The sequence below is a fragment of the Mustela lutreola genome, chromosome 2 (assembly GCF_030435805.1).
Source record: "Mustela lutreola isolate mMusLut2 chromosome 2, mMusLut2.pri, whole genome shotgun sequence".
In the NCBI taxonomy this organism is placed as follows: domain Eukaryota; kingdom Metazoa; phylum Chordata; class Mammalia; order Carnivora; family Mustelidae; genus Mustela; species Mustela lutreola.
In genome coordinates, this window is record NC_081291.1 from 32,208,180 (window position 1) to 32,224,539 (window position 16,360).

Sequence of the window (16,360 nt, forward strand, 5' to 3'; positions counted from 1 at the left end):
TGACTCACCAAACGTATATTAAAAAAAAAAAAAAAGAAGAATTTTGTTTTTCTTACTATGGTTCTGTTTGTTGGTGGGGGGGAAATCCCATCATCATTATTGACATAGGTATTTTGTTGTTTGGTGAGATTGGCAGATTCTGGAATCCACGGTTATGGTTGCCTCCTCAAAAGCTTCCCTTTTTTCTGAGGGAAAGCTTAAGATACATTTCATTTATCTTCTTTTGCGTACTAAGTGGGAGATACTGTGTTTAAACACATACTGTATGGCATATATTTTCTAAAACTCAGGAGACTTACAGTAAGACATGAAGGGTTTGTATTATCCCTAGTGTACTACTCAGATTTGAACTCAGGCGCTGTAGTCTTGGATTACAGTCTCAGAAAAGTAAACTGAAAGAAACAACAATGCAATATTTATTTTATACAGCTGAACCGGGTACATAGTAAAGTAAGCTATAAAAATTCCACAGTTATCTCTAAAGGAAATCCTTCGTTTACATGGTTTTACATATTAATTACTCTGGAAAGTTTCTGAACTCTGTTGAGTAGCAGATCTCCTTTCTTGATAGTTTCTTGGTACTGCCAGTTCTTGCTATCAGGCCTATAAATAAATTCAAGAAAAAAATGAATTATTTACCAGTCACATTACTCCATAACACAAGTTGACCTACTTTTAAAAGACATTTAAGAATGCCCCTTATTCTACCACACAAACGATGCACAAACTTAGCAGTACCTGTTGGTCTCCACTATTTCGTTGACTTTATCTATTTTGCAGTGTAGTCTCCCTGCAGCAATAAATCTGGAGAGCTCCCTACAATAAAGAGCAGGGAGAAAGGGGCATTAGTATGAGCATTATACAAAATTCTTAAACTGCACTAACTACCCACTTCCACTGCTGCCCACGGTAACCTTCCGTCGGCTTCCAGCCTGCACTCTTGACGGCGCAGCAGCTGAGAAGACTGTTGCGGGCAAACCGCGCAGGATCATCCCAGAACGGTAAGAACATACTGAGGGCAAGTGTCAAAGAATGAAATCATTAAACCTTCGCAGAAAAATAATACGGAAATAATGAAACAAGAGCAGATGATGCTTAGGATTTTCAAAATTAAGACAAAAGAATATGCCACAATAAATAAGCATCAGGAATGCACAGCTGATATTAATCTTTGTGAAAAAGTGTTTCTGAATATCTATGTACAGTCACAACCCAAACCTCAAAATTAAGATAGCTGTAACATGCTTACACATAAACCTCAACAACAGCATTACCAATGAAACACTAGCAAAGATCATCTACCAACAAGGAGAAAAAGGGCTTAAAAATATACAAGAGCTAGATGAAGACTTTACATGGAAAGATGAGTGCTTTAAAATAAAAATCTACTTATAATAGAACTGTTAAGTTTAAATAAAAATTATACTCTCCCAGATACTAAAACATTTTGCTCCCAGCACATAAACAACAAAAGAGAGACTCTAAATCCTGAACAATTTTCTAACAAAGATGCCATTGGAAATCCATTCGGAAGGGCTGGTTTGACTGGCGATGAGACAGCCTCTCTGTGACAAACCCCAGAAAGAAGCCTGCTAAACCTGGTGATGTAGACACTGTCCACGTAGGTAATACCACCAGAACCAAGTCACGAACTAAATGACAATGTGGACAGAAGATGTTTGCAGTATAAACTGGGGGGGAGGGGGACCAACAAATCAGACAAATGGCTCGTTAAAACACAGGCAAAGTACATACACAAAAAAGATCAATTTCACTCATTAAAAATGCAAATTAAAGCTGTAATGAAATGCCATCATTCTGGGGAGAACAAAGCATAATGCAGTGTTGAGGAAGGTCAGAGACAAACACAATGTCTCACACTTACTGGAGAGGAAGTGATATAATTAGATGAGAAAGTGTGTTACTTGGATTTGTGCTTTTAAAGTGTCAAGTCTCTTACCTAATTGCCCCAGTAGGCAGTGGTGAAAGACCCACTATGCCTTCTGTACTAAGTTGTATAAAAAAAAAAAAAAGCCTACGAAAAGGAACTAATTAATACTTAATCTTGGTAGGAAGAATGAGAAAGCATTAATGTTTTTAATAAGGAAGTGTATAATTTTGGAAAATCTGGTTGTGAGCTTCAAAAAGCTGGAAAGACAAAAAAGTTATTGGGCTGGAGGTTGTCCTAAACTAGCAGGCACGGCTGACAGTCACGGAGCAAGCTTTATTTCTATGGTCTCCATCAAGATACACCTGGATCCAAGTGCTACAGTGCCCAGTCTTTTTCAGCTGTTTCTGAGTTCTGTTACTGAGTGGCTTTCTAAACTTGTGTTCTTTTTCCAGACAGTTAACTTCTCCCCGCCTCACCCCCACACCAAGCCCAAGACAGGGGGAACCTCTGACAGTGGTTCTGACTTACAAAGAAGCTACAAGGCCAACTCTGACTGAAGAATGCCCTCTGCTGTGGTGAGGACAGACTGCTCCATTCTAGGAGCCTAACAGCTGGCACGCCTGAGCTCTCAGCGTGGCGGCTGCCCGAGGCCCGCATCGCCCCGCGTCGCCGGACCAGAGGCCTTCCCGTCACCGCCGCCCGGACCACTTTGCAAGAGTCCCGCCAGCTCGCTAACTCCAGAGCCGGGCAGTGGACGCAGTGCTCCTCTCAGTTCCTGTACACACTGCCACACACTCTAGCCAGTACACTACGCTACTGGTTTCAAAGAAATGCTCCCACAGGTATTTGTGCTATTGCTTCCACTGGGAAAGCACTTTTTTCCTTCAAAAATCTTATAAATGCAGCGACACCAGTCTAAAGGTCCACAGAAGGCATCAGTGGATGTGTCCGATTCTCAGGTACTTCAGTCAAATACGAGGACTCCTCGGTATGCTCATCAAGAAGGATCTGGCCACAGCTTCCTTCCTGGTTACCACACCATAATTTAACTCCTAACGTCCTATACCTAGGTTTCCATTCAAGTCCCATCCCCAGCTCTAGAGCCAGAACAGCTGTCATCTCCTCATGTGCCAGTCACATCCCAGGATAACTCCTCTTCCCCAGCCGTAGGTATTTCTCCCAAGTCCTGAGCGTGGCGGCTCACTACGGAAGGTATGCAGTCATGACGACCCAAGTGCTTACTGAATAAACATCCCACCAATCCGATTTACATCCCATGTTCCAAAAAGAAGACCTACCAACAAAACCGTACACAGTGCATGGATTTCTAACCTTAAACCTGTCAACAGCAGCGTTTCCTCAAATAATGGCCCCTTCCTATTCTCCCCACAGTATCTTCCTGAGTCTAAGGAAGTAGAGAAGTGGAGGAAGGGTGCAGAATCATGTTCAACTTAACGAATCAGACCCTCCTTAAAAAAGGATTTCACCGAAAATGATTTTTATAAGGGAGGACATAAAGAATCTAGGGAAACCCCTATGTGAATTGGGTATCAGAAATTTAAAACAAGATCTTTAGTAGGTAACCGCTAGGGCTGTGTGTGTACATACAACTTTTTTGCCTTTAGAGTTGGTCTGTGAAATACCCATCCGAAATGTGAACAGAGAATTCACAAATAGAGTAAGGGGATTTCTGGTAGGGACTGCTCCATAGTTTAGGTTATACTTAAGATCTGTATCTCTCATCAAATGTACATATGTAAAACCTCAAAACAAGCCTATCAGTAAATATTGAGATGCATGCTAAAGGGTTTAGGGATGAAGCACGCTAGTGTCTGAAACACTCTGAAGTGCTTAAAAAATAGGATGGGCAGATATGTGATAAAACAGCATGTTAATTACAGAATCAATCATGAAAATAACTAATTCCTTAGAATTTCCTACATGTTTAAAATTTTTCATAATAAATTAGAAAAATCAAACCCCTAAAATGAGATTTTTTAAAAATGAAATATACCATCACTGAAATTTATATGACCATCTTTTCATGTGGGCCACTGAAATCTACCATTAGCACTTGACAAGATCTATCTTTGGGAACCACTGATCCAGATACGGTAAGGACAGCACATACTCAATGTGTACGTCTCCCACACTCCACTCCCACCACCCTAGTCCAGACCACCATAATACTGCTCCATGAGCTACTGTACTCAACAGGCCACAGTCTCCCTGTTCCCCTGTAGCCTGTGTAAGATAGGGTTTCACTATCACTCTCATGCTTAAAATCCTCTAATGGCTTCCCACAGGACCTAGATTAAAACCCAAGCTCCACACCACAGCCAGCTAGGCCCTGCACAGACCTACGCATGCCTGAGTCGCCCACAGCTGCCCCTCTCTTGCCACTACCACTCCACTGCAGCCACACGCATCTTTTTGTTGCATTTTATTATCTCCAGAGATTCAGTTCTATCTGAAATTACCTTATGTATTTATCTGCTTACTTGCTAACTCTCCCCATATAAAAAGTATCAAATATTAAAGTCTGTGACAAGGACCTTAGCCAATGCCAACCATACAGTAACGGCTTAGTGTGAGTATTTGATGAATCATTGATTTAAGGGCTAAAAGTCTCACTTTTAACTAATGTGACCAGAATTGCAGCAGAAACCAAAAACAATGAAGGTATTATCAGAGAAAACATGCCCTTAATGTGAAATATGAGAGAGACATCTAGGAGTCATCACTATAGCAGCAGTGTGGGACACAATGCTACTGTACAACACCTGGTCTGTTTACCCTTTTGCAAAATCACTTAACCACTCTACAACTCAGTATCCCATCTGTTCATAAAAGGGGCACATCATAAAGGCAGAGATGACAGATGATAGTTCTGATAACATTTAGAGAAAAAAAAAATTTTATAATTGAATGAAGCAATGTAAATGGAGAAAATGTATAAGCTGAGACATTAAAAGGTAACTTTCAGAGATATGCATTAACATAATAAATTATTTATACTTACTGATCAATGAATTCCACACCAACACCAAAGGCTTCTGCCATATAGCCAAGAGTTAATGACCTATAGGATTCCAGCAGCTGGCTGTATGCGTGAATTCTCATCTCTCGTACATAGTATCGATAATGAGGGGCAAAAAGCCAGTCCTTTTTCATTTCCTGTTCCACAACAGCTGCAATGAATAAGATGCCAAATTATAAGAGACAGCTCTTAGAAATAACGAAGAAAGACTGAATGGTAAAATGGACACAGGATACAGATAAGCCATCCACATGAATTAGTTTACCAAATAACCACAGTGTATCACTGCTCAAAATAGTGAGGATATGGCAGTAAACCAAAAGACAAGATCCCTGCTGCCACAGAAACTAAATTTTCAAAGAGCAGAGATAAATGACTTAACAAGATACTTATAGTAACAAATTCTGTGTGGAAAGTAAGAGTGACAGGGCAACTAGGAGGACTTCGCTGGACTGGGTGCACAGGGACAACCTCTCTGAGGAGGCAGGCAAACAGCAGGAGGCAAAGAGCAATGTCCACAATGCAGAAGTGCCCCTGCTCTTCCTGCCGGGCTCAGCCCCAGAGAAGAAAGGAGCACAGATTCAGCATAAAGCAGCAGGGGGGCAGCTACAGGCATATGGAAGGTGAGCAAGACAAAAGAACTAAAAATAGAGGTGTCTCTGGCTTTAACAAGAACCAAATCCCTGGAAAAGAATTTTTGTTTTGTTTTCTGGTTCTGGAGATCTTTTGGAAGGGGGCAAGGCAAGGGAGATTCACAGCGTTCAAGTGGATTCACCTACTGCACATCCAGGTGAAGATACCAAGGAGGAATTCAGACATGGGTCTGGTGCCCACAGGGAAGTTTAGGGCTGGAGACATGAACTTGGGAATCACTGCCACCCAAATAATAGATATGAAGGTGGCTCTTCATATGTATTATCTCACTGATAACAGAATGAAGGTAGAGACAAGGGTAGTGACCAAGTCTGAGGCAGTCCCTGAGAGGTCTAACAGAGGATGAGGTGGTGGGTCTGGGGAAAATAAGGGTGTGTTACTGTTCAAGAGAACAAAATTGTGGCAAGATACAAAGGCTGTTCAACATCAAAAGAGACCAGGATGAGCAGGCCAAGGCAGCACATGGTTTAGCAGCCTTCAACCAAACAATGCTCATTCTACCAAATAGTAAAAATAAATAAATAAATGCATAAACATCAAGTCATACTGTACAGCTTAAACTCATATACAGTGTTATATGTCAGATCTTAGTAAAACTGGGAAAAAAACACAGCAAGAAAACCTGTGAAAGAGAATGGGAAGAAAAATGTTCATCAGGATGGGTCATACTCCTAAGCCGAACATAAAATATCTTCTATCATTTGTGTGCCATTTAAAAAACTCAAGAGTTCAATAAAAACTATCCCTGGAAACAAACAAGAAATGAATAAAATATGAATATCTTTTTCTTCTCTCAAACTGGCTAAGAGTGGGGGGGCTCTCCTCAAATGATGTAAATTGAGGGGTGCCTGGCTGGTTCAGTTGGAGTATGCAACTCTTGCTCGAGTCAGAAGTTTGAGCCCCATCATGCGTGTAGCAATTACTTAAAAATAAAATCTTAAAAAATCTATGTAAATTAAGAGAGGCAGAAACTGAAATCAGCACAGGGAATAGTCAAATATTAACTTTATTATGAAATATTTTAATATTTGGTAATAATTTAATATTTGGTAATAAATATTATAATAATATTTTAATACCAAATATTACCAAAATATTACTTTTGTACGGTGACAGGTGGTAACTAAATTGATATAGATCATCATTTAAAAATGTATATGAACATCAAATCACTATGTTACACACCTGAAATTGACACTGCATCTCAGTTCTACTTCAGTAAAAAAAACCGTGTAACTATAAACTGGCACAGGATTCCTGGAGGGCAAAAGTGATCAAGATGTATTTTCACTTTGTAACATTCACTTTCTTGGATTTTTTCCCCTAACAAAATAAGTGGTAGAAAAGGTGAATTATAAGAGAATGTTCAAAACAAAGTTGCTCCCAACAGGAGTAAACTGTAAATAGCACAATTTTCTGTCAGTAGAGGATCAAGTGTGGCATGTTCATCACACTGAAATAGGTCTCTTTAAGAGAACTACAGCTCCAAGGAGCTCCAGCTGTTTGATCTGCCATTACGTCTGCAGTGTCTGATACATGACAGGTAGTTAAAAATCCTTACTGATTCAATGACCAACTCTTTTTCTACAGTCATGAAAAGGTATTCACATTAGACTGTTAAGAGAAAAAAACCCTACTTGGAAAGCAGCATGTAAAATACACCCACCTATGTTTAACAGTGTTACATGCTTCTATCTCTGGATACAAATGTCCCTGAAGGACACACGTAAAACCGGATAGTGGCAGTCACCTCTAGAGAAAGGACCCTGGCAATTGTTGGTTAGGGAGAGCTTTTCTTCTTTATATGATACCGTTTGAGATTTTTCCATGGGTATGTATAACCTTGGTATACTGTTTCCATTTCTTTTTTTTTTTTTTTTTAAGATTTTATTTATTTATTTGACAGACAGAGATCACAAGCAGGCAGAGAGGCAGGCAGAGAGATAAGAAGAAGCAGGCTCCATCCCAGGACTCTGAGATCATGACCTGAGCTGAAGGCAGCGGCTTAACCCACTGAACCACCCAGTTGCCCCTACTCTTTCCATTTCTTAAAGCACATTTAAATGTACAAAAGGTTTGGAAAGATACATAAAATCTTAAAATGGTTATTTCTGGAAGAATTTTGTGCGTGAACACGTGTATGGATCTGGGAACACGACTTTCTCTATTTCTTTTTTTTTTTTTTGAAGATTTTATTTATTTGATGGAGAGAGACCCCAAGTAGGCAGAGAGGAAGGTGGGGGTGGGGGGGAAGCAGGCTCCCTGCTGAGCAGAGAGCCTGTTGTAGGGCTCAATCCCAGGACCTTGAGATCATGACCTGAGCCAAAGGCAGAGGCTTAACCCACTGAGCCACCCAGGCACTCCTCTCTATTTTTAATTTTAAAAACAATCGGGTATTATCTAGAGAAGGATGCAGTTTCCTTTTTCTAATGAAATATTTTAAAGTATGTACATGCACTATGAATATTCTCAGGGAAGCAAAAAGGCTTACAAAACTAAATAAATCCTCCATGTCTCAGTATACTAGAGAGAATAAATGATATAAATAAAGACAACTGTCATCAAAGAAAATGTAACTATTCTGTCTTCTGCCTTAAAATATCTGGAAAATGTATAAATTTGGTAGTGATAAAAATTTCACCTACAATGTTCAAATAAAAGATTGCTATTAGGAGGGGTGCCTGGGTGGCTCAGTGGGTTAAGGCCTCTGCCTTTGGCTTGGGTCGTGATCCCAGGGTCCTGGGGTTGAGCCTCACATCGGGCTCTCTGCTCAGCAGGGAGCTGGCTTCCTCCTCTCTGCCTGCCTCTCTGTCTACTTGTGATCTCTGTCTGTCAAATAAATAAATAATTAATTTGGAAAAAAAAAAAAAAAAAAACCATTGCTATTAGGAATAGGGGCAGTAGGAAGAGATTAATATCTACACAATTTAAAGGTTTCCCAAAGCCATGAATTTCATTTTTTTCCCTCACTTGCCTTTAAAATTATTTAATGAATTGAACAGATTTGCACAGACCACACAGTAATGTACAGGCAATGTACTGGTGTCAAGTTCATTACAAAGATTAAAAAGATTAAAAAGAAAATCTCCCAATAATTCCAGTTAGCAGAAGGAACAAACTAAGAAAAAGTCACAAAATGACATACTATTTTAAAAATGGGGCATATGACCAAAAAGCACACCAAAGATGTTCACCATCAGATCAGAGAAAAGCCAATCAAAACCACCAGATACCACTTCACACCCACTAAGCTGCCTATAATCAAAAAGACACAGTAACAAGTACAGAATGTGTGGAGACTGAGACCACACTGCTGGTGGGAATGTAAATGGTGTAACCGCTCTGGGAAACCGTTCAGCAGTTCCTCAAAAAGTTAATCAAAGCATCATCGTATGACCCAGCAGGTCCATTACTAAATATGTATGTATCCAGATACATACCCAAGAGAAATGAAACCACAGGTCTACATAAAACATTAGACAAATGTTCCTTACAGCTTAAAAGGGAAGACAACACAGATGTCTGTCAGTGGATGAAATGGATTGTAAAAATGTGGTTTTTCCATATAATGGAGCATCCTTCAGTCATAAAACTAAATGGAGCCCTGACACATGCCACCACACAGATGACCCATGAAAGGATGATGTCAGGGAGAAGGAACCCGGCACAGAGAGCCACACAGATGATGATGCCATTCCTATGAAATGTGAGAGTAAGAACATGCAAATCCATGGACACAGAAAGATCAGTGGTAGTGGGAGGAGGAACGGGAAGTGACTGCTCAACGGGTACCGATTTCCCTCTGCAGAACGACATTCAGGAATTAGGTATGACGACTGCACAACCTTGTCAAGAAAATAAAGCCACCAAATTTTACACTTGAAACTGGTGAATTTTATGGTATGTAATTCATATCTCAGTTAAAAGGGGAGGCATAAAATGAGAGCTCCCCAGGAATGAAGGGAAGGGGTTCATTCTGATGAAGGAAGAAGGGAAAGGCCCCATATTTGAGCAGAAGAGTGCCAGGAGAGCCGCAAGCATAAAAAAAGGAACAACTGTGCAGTACGATCTTGTGTGCAAACACGCCTGTGCACACGTATGAGAAGACGAGGCCACGCAGGTAACTCATCATACCTCAGGGGCCCTGTTCCCCTATCACATAAGGTAAGTAGTATGAATTCTCATGAAGCAGTCCCAACTTTTACGCCTGGAAAAAGCACTCCAGAATCACTAGGCCAAAATCCACTTCAAAAATAGAATAAGCACTGGGGTACTTGGGTGGCTCAGTCAGTTAAGCATCTAACTCTTGATTTGGTCATGATCTCAGGGTTGTCAGATGAAGCCCTACGTGAGATTTTCTCTCTCTCTTTTTTCCTTTGCCCTTCCCCTGCTCTCTCTCATCCTAAAATAAATTTTTAAAAAATTTTAAACTAACCTTTAACAGTGTAAACATCAATCTTACCTGGTGGGTCATATAAAAACAGGTTACAGTCTGCTAACATCCCCTCCTAAACAAAAAGGGGCAAAAAACTGAGTCCCGGTAATTAAAGACCTGTACAGTCTGTCACACACGTGAACAATCATCTTAGTTCTCTGTATGGATCAGGATTGAGATAAAGACAGATTATCGAAATGAGCAACTCTATCCTTACCTAAGGACTGGAAGAAAACTGAGTAACGACACTCATAGAGTGAAAACAGGTACTGCCGGACCGCTGGAAGGCTGTGCAGCACTTCAAGGATCTCGGCTCCTTTAATCACCTACAAATTAAAAAAAGAACGAATGTAGCTTTAATGTGTATTTAGGTTAGGAAAGTATGGAGTAATTTCTAAACATGAGTATTAAAGATTCAGGCATTACCTTTTCCCTGAGATCTGGTCTTTCTAAGGCAATCATGCTGACATAGACAGTGTAAGTCACAAAGGTCTTGTAATCCATAAGTTCATAGGATGTGAATGTTGAAACTGTGTCAAGGAAGAGTTCAGCTGCCTGTTTGAAATCACGAATAGCCACACAGTAAAGACCCTGATATACCTTTAGGCGGTTTCTCCTGTCCCAGTCTCCTCCTTCCTCTATTAAGCTATAAATAAAAAACAGTAATGTCACAATCTGGAAACAGACAAGTCCATTTTTTGTTAAGTGTTGTGTTCTTTTCAAACAGAAAACAAGTTGAATCAAAAGGTAGTATTTAAAGAAAATATTCTACTAAATAAGCACGTCAATTATTTCACCTAATTTACTAGTTATAAATAAAACAGGTAAATTTCTTACATCGGTTTCTTATTTATAGCATAATTACAGGGAATATATCATCATCATTAAAAAGTACCTTTTGGCCTTCTCTGTGTTTCGTGTGATGAGATCATTATCCATATAAAATAACCCAATCCTAAGAAGATAGAACACAATATCCAGTCGGTGACCCAAGGCCACAGTTTTGTCGTATGTCTTGCGAAAGGCTGTCAGAGCACCCTCCTGTCAAGAGATCCAAGGCAACAGGTGAAAAAGGTTAATTTTCAAATGCTACCAACTATGTGGAATTCTCTTAACAAAGGGTAGAGGGAAGAGGTATGAAGAGAGAGAAAGTAAGATACCCATGAACTGGTAACTATTGAAGCTGGGTGGTAACTGCACGGGGCGGGGGGCGGGGGGGTTTCTCTCCACTTATATAAAGTATAAAAAAAATACATCAGCTATGCCTAAGCATATACTTAACATTCTAAAACATAGGAAAAACAGCCACAATTTATCCTCACTTGTTCAACATTAGTTCTTGCACATATTCAGCATTTTTTTCCCTAATTACAATGTTACTTTCCTGTAAATTATTACACTACTTTAAGGGTAATGGAAGTTTTACCTTAGTCACCATAATAATACAAAGGAGTATTCAAATATACAAGTCTGTATCAAAATACTGTGGAATAAAATGTTCTATTGCTTTAAAAACACAAACATGAATAAAATCAATTGTCAATACATGGTACTTCTTAGTCTGTATCTGGGTTTATGTAATTGTTGAGTTACACCTCATAAATTAATAACGGGGGCTAGCAAAACAGTAATGGGCAGAGCTGGCACTCAGATCGTGGTTTTTAATACAACTCTCCACTCTCCACATGCTAAAAGAAACCAAGGATCCTTGAAGAAACGGATGATTCCAGGTTTGGAGAGTAAAAATAACAGGTAAGCCTGTAACATCTTGTTGTATGAGAAAATAAGACCAGGGGCACCTGGGTGGCCAGTGGGTTAAAGCCTCTGCCTTTGACCCAGGTCATGATCTCAGGGTCCTGGGATCGAGCCCTGCATCTGGCTCTCTGCTCAGCAGGGAGCCTGCTTCCCCCTCTCTCTCTGCCTGCCTCTCATCCTACTTGTGATCTCTCTCTCTAATAAATAAATAAAATTTTTAAAAAAAAGAAAAAAGGAAAGAAGACCAAGGAGATGTCAAACAAAGACTTCTCAAAGGAGCTTCCACTAACAGGCATGTAACAAGATGAGCACCATAATGACCATGATCAGTGTAACACAGTGAGTAATAAAAATCCATTACGTAACAGTTAATAATATATTTAAAATGAGAGTAACAGGAGAGGAAAAAAGCAAGCTCTTTTAAAAAGAATCCTACTTAATAAACACGGAAAATGACATAAGCCCATCATCGATTTATAAACTCCTGATATTGACTCAAGCACATCCTTGTCGAAATTCCTCAAATCCAGAATCAAAAGCTTTAGTTTCTCATTCACCTGTAATAACCTATCCTCTCTGAAACCAAACCACAGGGGTGCCTGGGTGGCTCAGTCCTTAGGCATCTGCCTTTGGCTCGGGTCATGGTCCCAGGTCCTGGGATCCGCCTGCATCGGGCTCCCTCCTCAGCGGGAGGCCTACTTCTCCCTCTCCCACTCCCCCTGCTTGTGTTCCCTCTCTCAAGCGCTGTCAAATAAAATCTTTAAAAATAAATAAATTTAAAAAACCAAACTACATCATACAACTGAGAAAATCACACAACTATTAGCTATTTTTTCTAAAAGACTTCTCATTTGAGAGAGAGTGCACACACTCATGGGGGTGGGACAGACAGGAAGAGAATCCTTAAGCAGACTCCCTGCTGAGGACAATGCCTGTTGTTCCAGGGCTGGTTCTTAGGACCCTGAGATCATGACCAAAGCTGAAATCAAGAGTCCGAGGCTCAATCTGAGTCACCCAAGTACCCTCTATTGCTATTTTTAAACTGTTCTGTAGTTCCCAAATTTTTTACAATGAGATTTTAAATTTACAATAAAAAAATCTCGTTTTAAATCTAAAATGGTGGGGCATCTGGGTGGCTCAGTCGTTAACTGTCTGCCTTCGGCTCAGGTCATGATCCCAGGGTCCTGGGATCGGACACACCATTGGGCTCCCTGCTTAGCAGAAGCCTGCTTCTCCCTCTCCCACTCTCCCTGCTTATATTCCCCCTCTCACTGTTGCTGTCAAATAAAATCTTTGGGAAAAAAAACTTAAAATAAATAAATAAATAAATAAATCTAAAACGGGGGCACCTGGGTGGCTCAGTCAATTGAGCATCTGCCTTTGGCTCTCACGTCATGATCCCAGGATCCTTGGATCAAGTCCCACAATTGGGACCCTGCTCAGTGGGAAGCCTGTGTCTCCCTCTGCCTGCTATTTCCCCTGCTTGTGTACATTGGTTGCTTGCGTGCTCTCTCTCTGGCAAATAAATAAATTTTTAAAAATAATAAATAAACCTAAAATAATAATAGTTCTTATCAGTAACATTTGAGTTCTCTGCCCCTATCTCTAATCTTCACTAAGTAGGAACTGCTCTACCACATTTCAGATGAGGAAATGGAGGGTCCAGTAAATGGTAATTACTGAAACCGGAGCGCTAACCCAGGCAACCTGATCCACGAACCCACACTATTACACTTTCTTCTACTAATGCCATGACATCTGTCATCTGCGTACTTCAGGATACACTGCTTAGAATTAATGACATTCAAAGCCCATCCTCCTAACCACTATTAACTGCTAAATTAAATTCAAAAGATGTAACACCTGTAGGCATCTGTCTCATGCAGTGGATAGGAAAGTATCGATCAGGCTGGCCACCATGTGGAAGAAATGATGGCCACATATATTGCGTCAAAAATCCTTCCTTGTCCCTTGTCTCTATATCCTAGAGAACACTAGCATACATCCACAAGGAAGCACATTCCAGCACGTTTCTACATCGGCTTGTACTAGCAAGAACAGCTGAAACCAACATCCATGTCCATCAGCAGTTGGAGAGCTAAGTAAACAGCTAAAGAGCAAAGTAAACTTTGGCACAGCCTTACAAAGGACTACTAGCTAGCAGTTAACCGGAATACGTACCCCGTTTATGTATCTTAAAGGGGAAAGAGCACGATACAATGCTTAATGAAAAAATTAACAGGACGACATGAGAATATTATGGTCCCACTTTATTTAAAAAACCCTTTTCCAATACTTTATTTTTAATATCTACGTGAGGTTCTAATTCACGACCCTGAGACCAAGGGTCTTCTGCTTCATGCTTCATGAAGCCAGGTAGGGGCCCCTAAAAACAATTTTTTAAAATATAATCCCGCCTAATTTTCATGTCTGTCAGCATGCAATAAAACAACTTAAAAAGGTCACCTTTGAGAAGAAAGGGAATAAAGAAAAATCAAATAAGAACTTCAGCATTAACTGTAATGTTCAGTTTCTTATAAGGAGACTATTAGTAGTATAAATTTTTTAAATTCAACAGAACCAATGTTTTCCAACCAAGGGGAGAAAAGTGCACTACTGAGAATGATCCCAATTTTGCAAGAGCAGTGAATCAAATCTCTGCAAGTGCCCTTGAGTTCTGACTGGCGTGGACACAGAGAAGAACACACACACCTGGCTAAACAGGGATAGAAAGAAAAAACTTTTTCTTGGCTCCTTTTTGTGCTGATTCCCTAGGCCCGGTAAGCACATCACCCGTGTGCTTGTTTTTTTGTTTTGTTTTGTTTGGAAAGGAAGTTATTTCTTTAAATAGTGCCTCTCTGCCACTAGGCAGAGAGGGAGAGAGGGGAACCGTCTCCACTTGCCTTGTCGCCTATCCGGCACAGGTACTCAGCCTTCGCCATCATGGCATCCCGGATTTCGCTCTCTCCCAGATTCTTCTCCGCATCTTCCAGCTCCTCGTCCAAACGTTTCAACTCCTCCTCGTTCGCCTTCTTCATTTTATTGAGCAGGTCCGTGTCCATCTGCCAGTCGAGGGATTTGCACAGGGCTTCGTAATAAGGAGCCATGTCTGAGAGCCAAAAAGAGGGCCGTGACTTAGGAGCGGGTGCCCCTGGCACCCTCAAAGTCAGGGTCCACCCCCGTCTTCCACACACACACACACACGCACACAGACACCCTGTCGAGTCGACCCCTCTCCGCCCCGTGCTCAGGAAGGCATGGCACAGAAGAGCCTGGCAAAGGGCTTGGCAGAACGTAAACGTCTGCTGCTGGGAGACGGGCATCGCGGCCAGTCCTGCTGGCCTCCCGACGGCTTCTGCTCCAGCAAAGCCTTCAAGGGGAAGCCTCTGCTCAGACACATCCTCAGGCACCGACGTTCAGTCTACGCGGCCCAGGGGCACTGACTGCCAGGGACGGCCCCCGACACCGACCCCACGCTTCCCCGTCCTGCGGACAGCTGCCCTCTCCTACACGGCTGCCCCCCAGCCCGGGCCCGGCCGCCCAGAACAGCAAGCCCGGAGCCTCTCTTCTGCGCCTCGCTCGGAGCTCGACACAGCCCCCCAGAGCTGCTTTCAGAGCAGCAGGGCCCCCACGGATGCAGATGCAGAGATGCAGACCCCCTCCGAGAGCAAGGCTGGAGGGCCCCGCGAGCACCCCGGGGCCCGGGGCCCCTTCGGGGAAACGTGCCCGCAGCCTCCGGGGCGCGGGGCCAGCCCAGGCCTAGGCCGCTGACTCGGCGCTCGCGCGGGACTCACTGTTATCCCGGACGGCCGCCATCAGCTCGTCGCGCACGGCCGCGTCCCCGCGGTGCTCGGCCAGGCTGAGCAGGAAGCGCAGCTGCGCGATGCGCAGGTCGGGGTTCTTGGGCAGACCCTCCTCCTCCAGGTTCTCCAGCGGCATCTCGGCGGCGGGGTTAGCAACACAGGGCGGACAGCAACTCAGCGCGGACCCGCGGCGTCTACGGCAGCGGAAGCGGGAGGAGACAACGAGGGTGCCCGGCCGCCTCCAGCCCGGCTTCCGGTCGCGGGCAAGCCTCCGCCAGCAGCGCCTCCTGCTGGACAGACCTTGGAACACCTCACCCGGCCTGTGCGCTGGCGCCCCCGTGTGGTCCCGAACGGTTTTCCCTCGCTTCGGGCCGCGACAGTCAGTCTCCGAGTACGTGTTGCCCAACTCTGAAGATCGATTTCCCGAAACTCTCCCTCCCCTCCCTTCTTTATTAGCTAGTCTGCTTTTCATTCTGTTTAACTGACAGGAGCTGGCAAGCTTTTGAAATTTTTCAAAATATCATCAGCAGCACCAACAATAAAAATCTCTGTGCACAGCCCTAAAACCCATGTTCTTTCCGCTAGTCTAAGAAAATGGTGCCCAGAATTCCGGTCTTAATACAACAACATTAATATTTCGTTTATGCATTATTTAAATCATTGCATGCCTGCATGTTCAGCCTCTTTTTGTTCTTGAAGAAGCTATGTAGCTTCAGACTTGGTAACGGTTATGTGAAATTCCACCCAGTGAATTTGCCATAATTTTTTTTCTCTTCTCTCCA

At 42.3% G+C, this 16,360-nt stretch overlaps 1 protein-coding gene across 1 annotated transcript; it reads right to left on the reverse strand.

Annotated features, from left to right (window-relative positions):
* Positions 1–388: 388 nt before the first annotated feature.
* On the reverse strand, positions 389–15,800 carry PSMD6 (proteasome 26S subunit, non-ATPase 6). The gene is made up of 8 exons (XM_059161421.1): positions 15,570–15,800; positions 14,679–14,884; positions 10,916–11,061; positions 10,447–10,666; positions 10,238–10,346; positions 4,914–5,082; positions 739–816; positions 389–603 (listed from the first exon to the last, which is right to left on the reverse strand). Exons 1-8 carry the CDS (start codon positions 15,712–15,714, stop codon positions 507–509), a joined length of 1,170 nt encoding a protein of 389 aa, XP_059017404.1. The 5' UTR covers positions 15,715–15,800; the 3' UTR covers positions 389–506.
* Between the last annotated feature and the right edge of the window lie 560 nt (positions 15,801–16,360).

Bases quoted from the DNA above. Each gene is read 5' to 3' on its own strand.
- PSMD6 (XM_059161421.1), bottom strand. From the start codon at position 15,714: ATGCCGCTGGAGAACCTGGAGGAGGAGGGTCTGCCCAAGAACCCCGAC. The intron at 5,083-10,237 runs GTAAGGATAGAG...TATTCATTGCAG, and splicing joins AGTTTTCTTCCAGTCCTTAG to CTGTTGTGGAACAGGAAATG. The intron at 817-4,913 runs GTAAGTATAAAT...TCTTTATTGTAG, and splicing joins GGTGTGGAATTCATTGATCA to GGAGCTCTCCAGATTTATTG.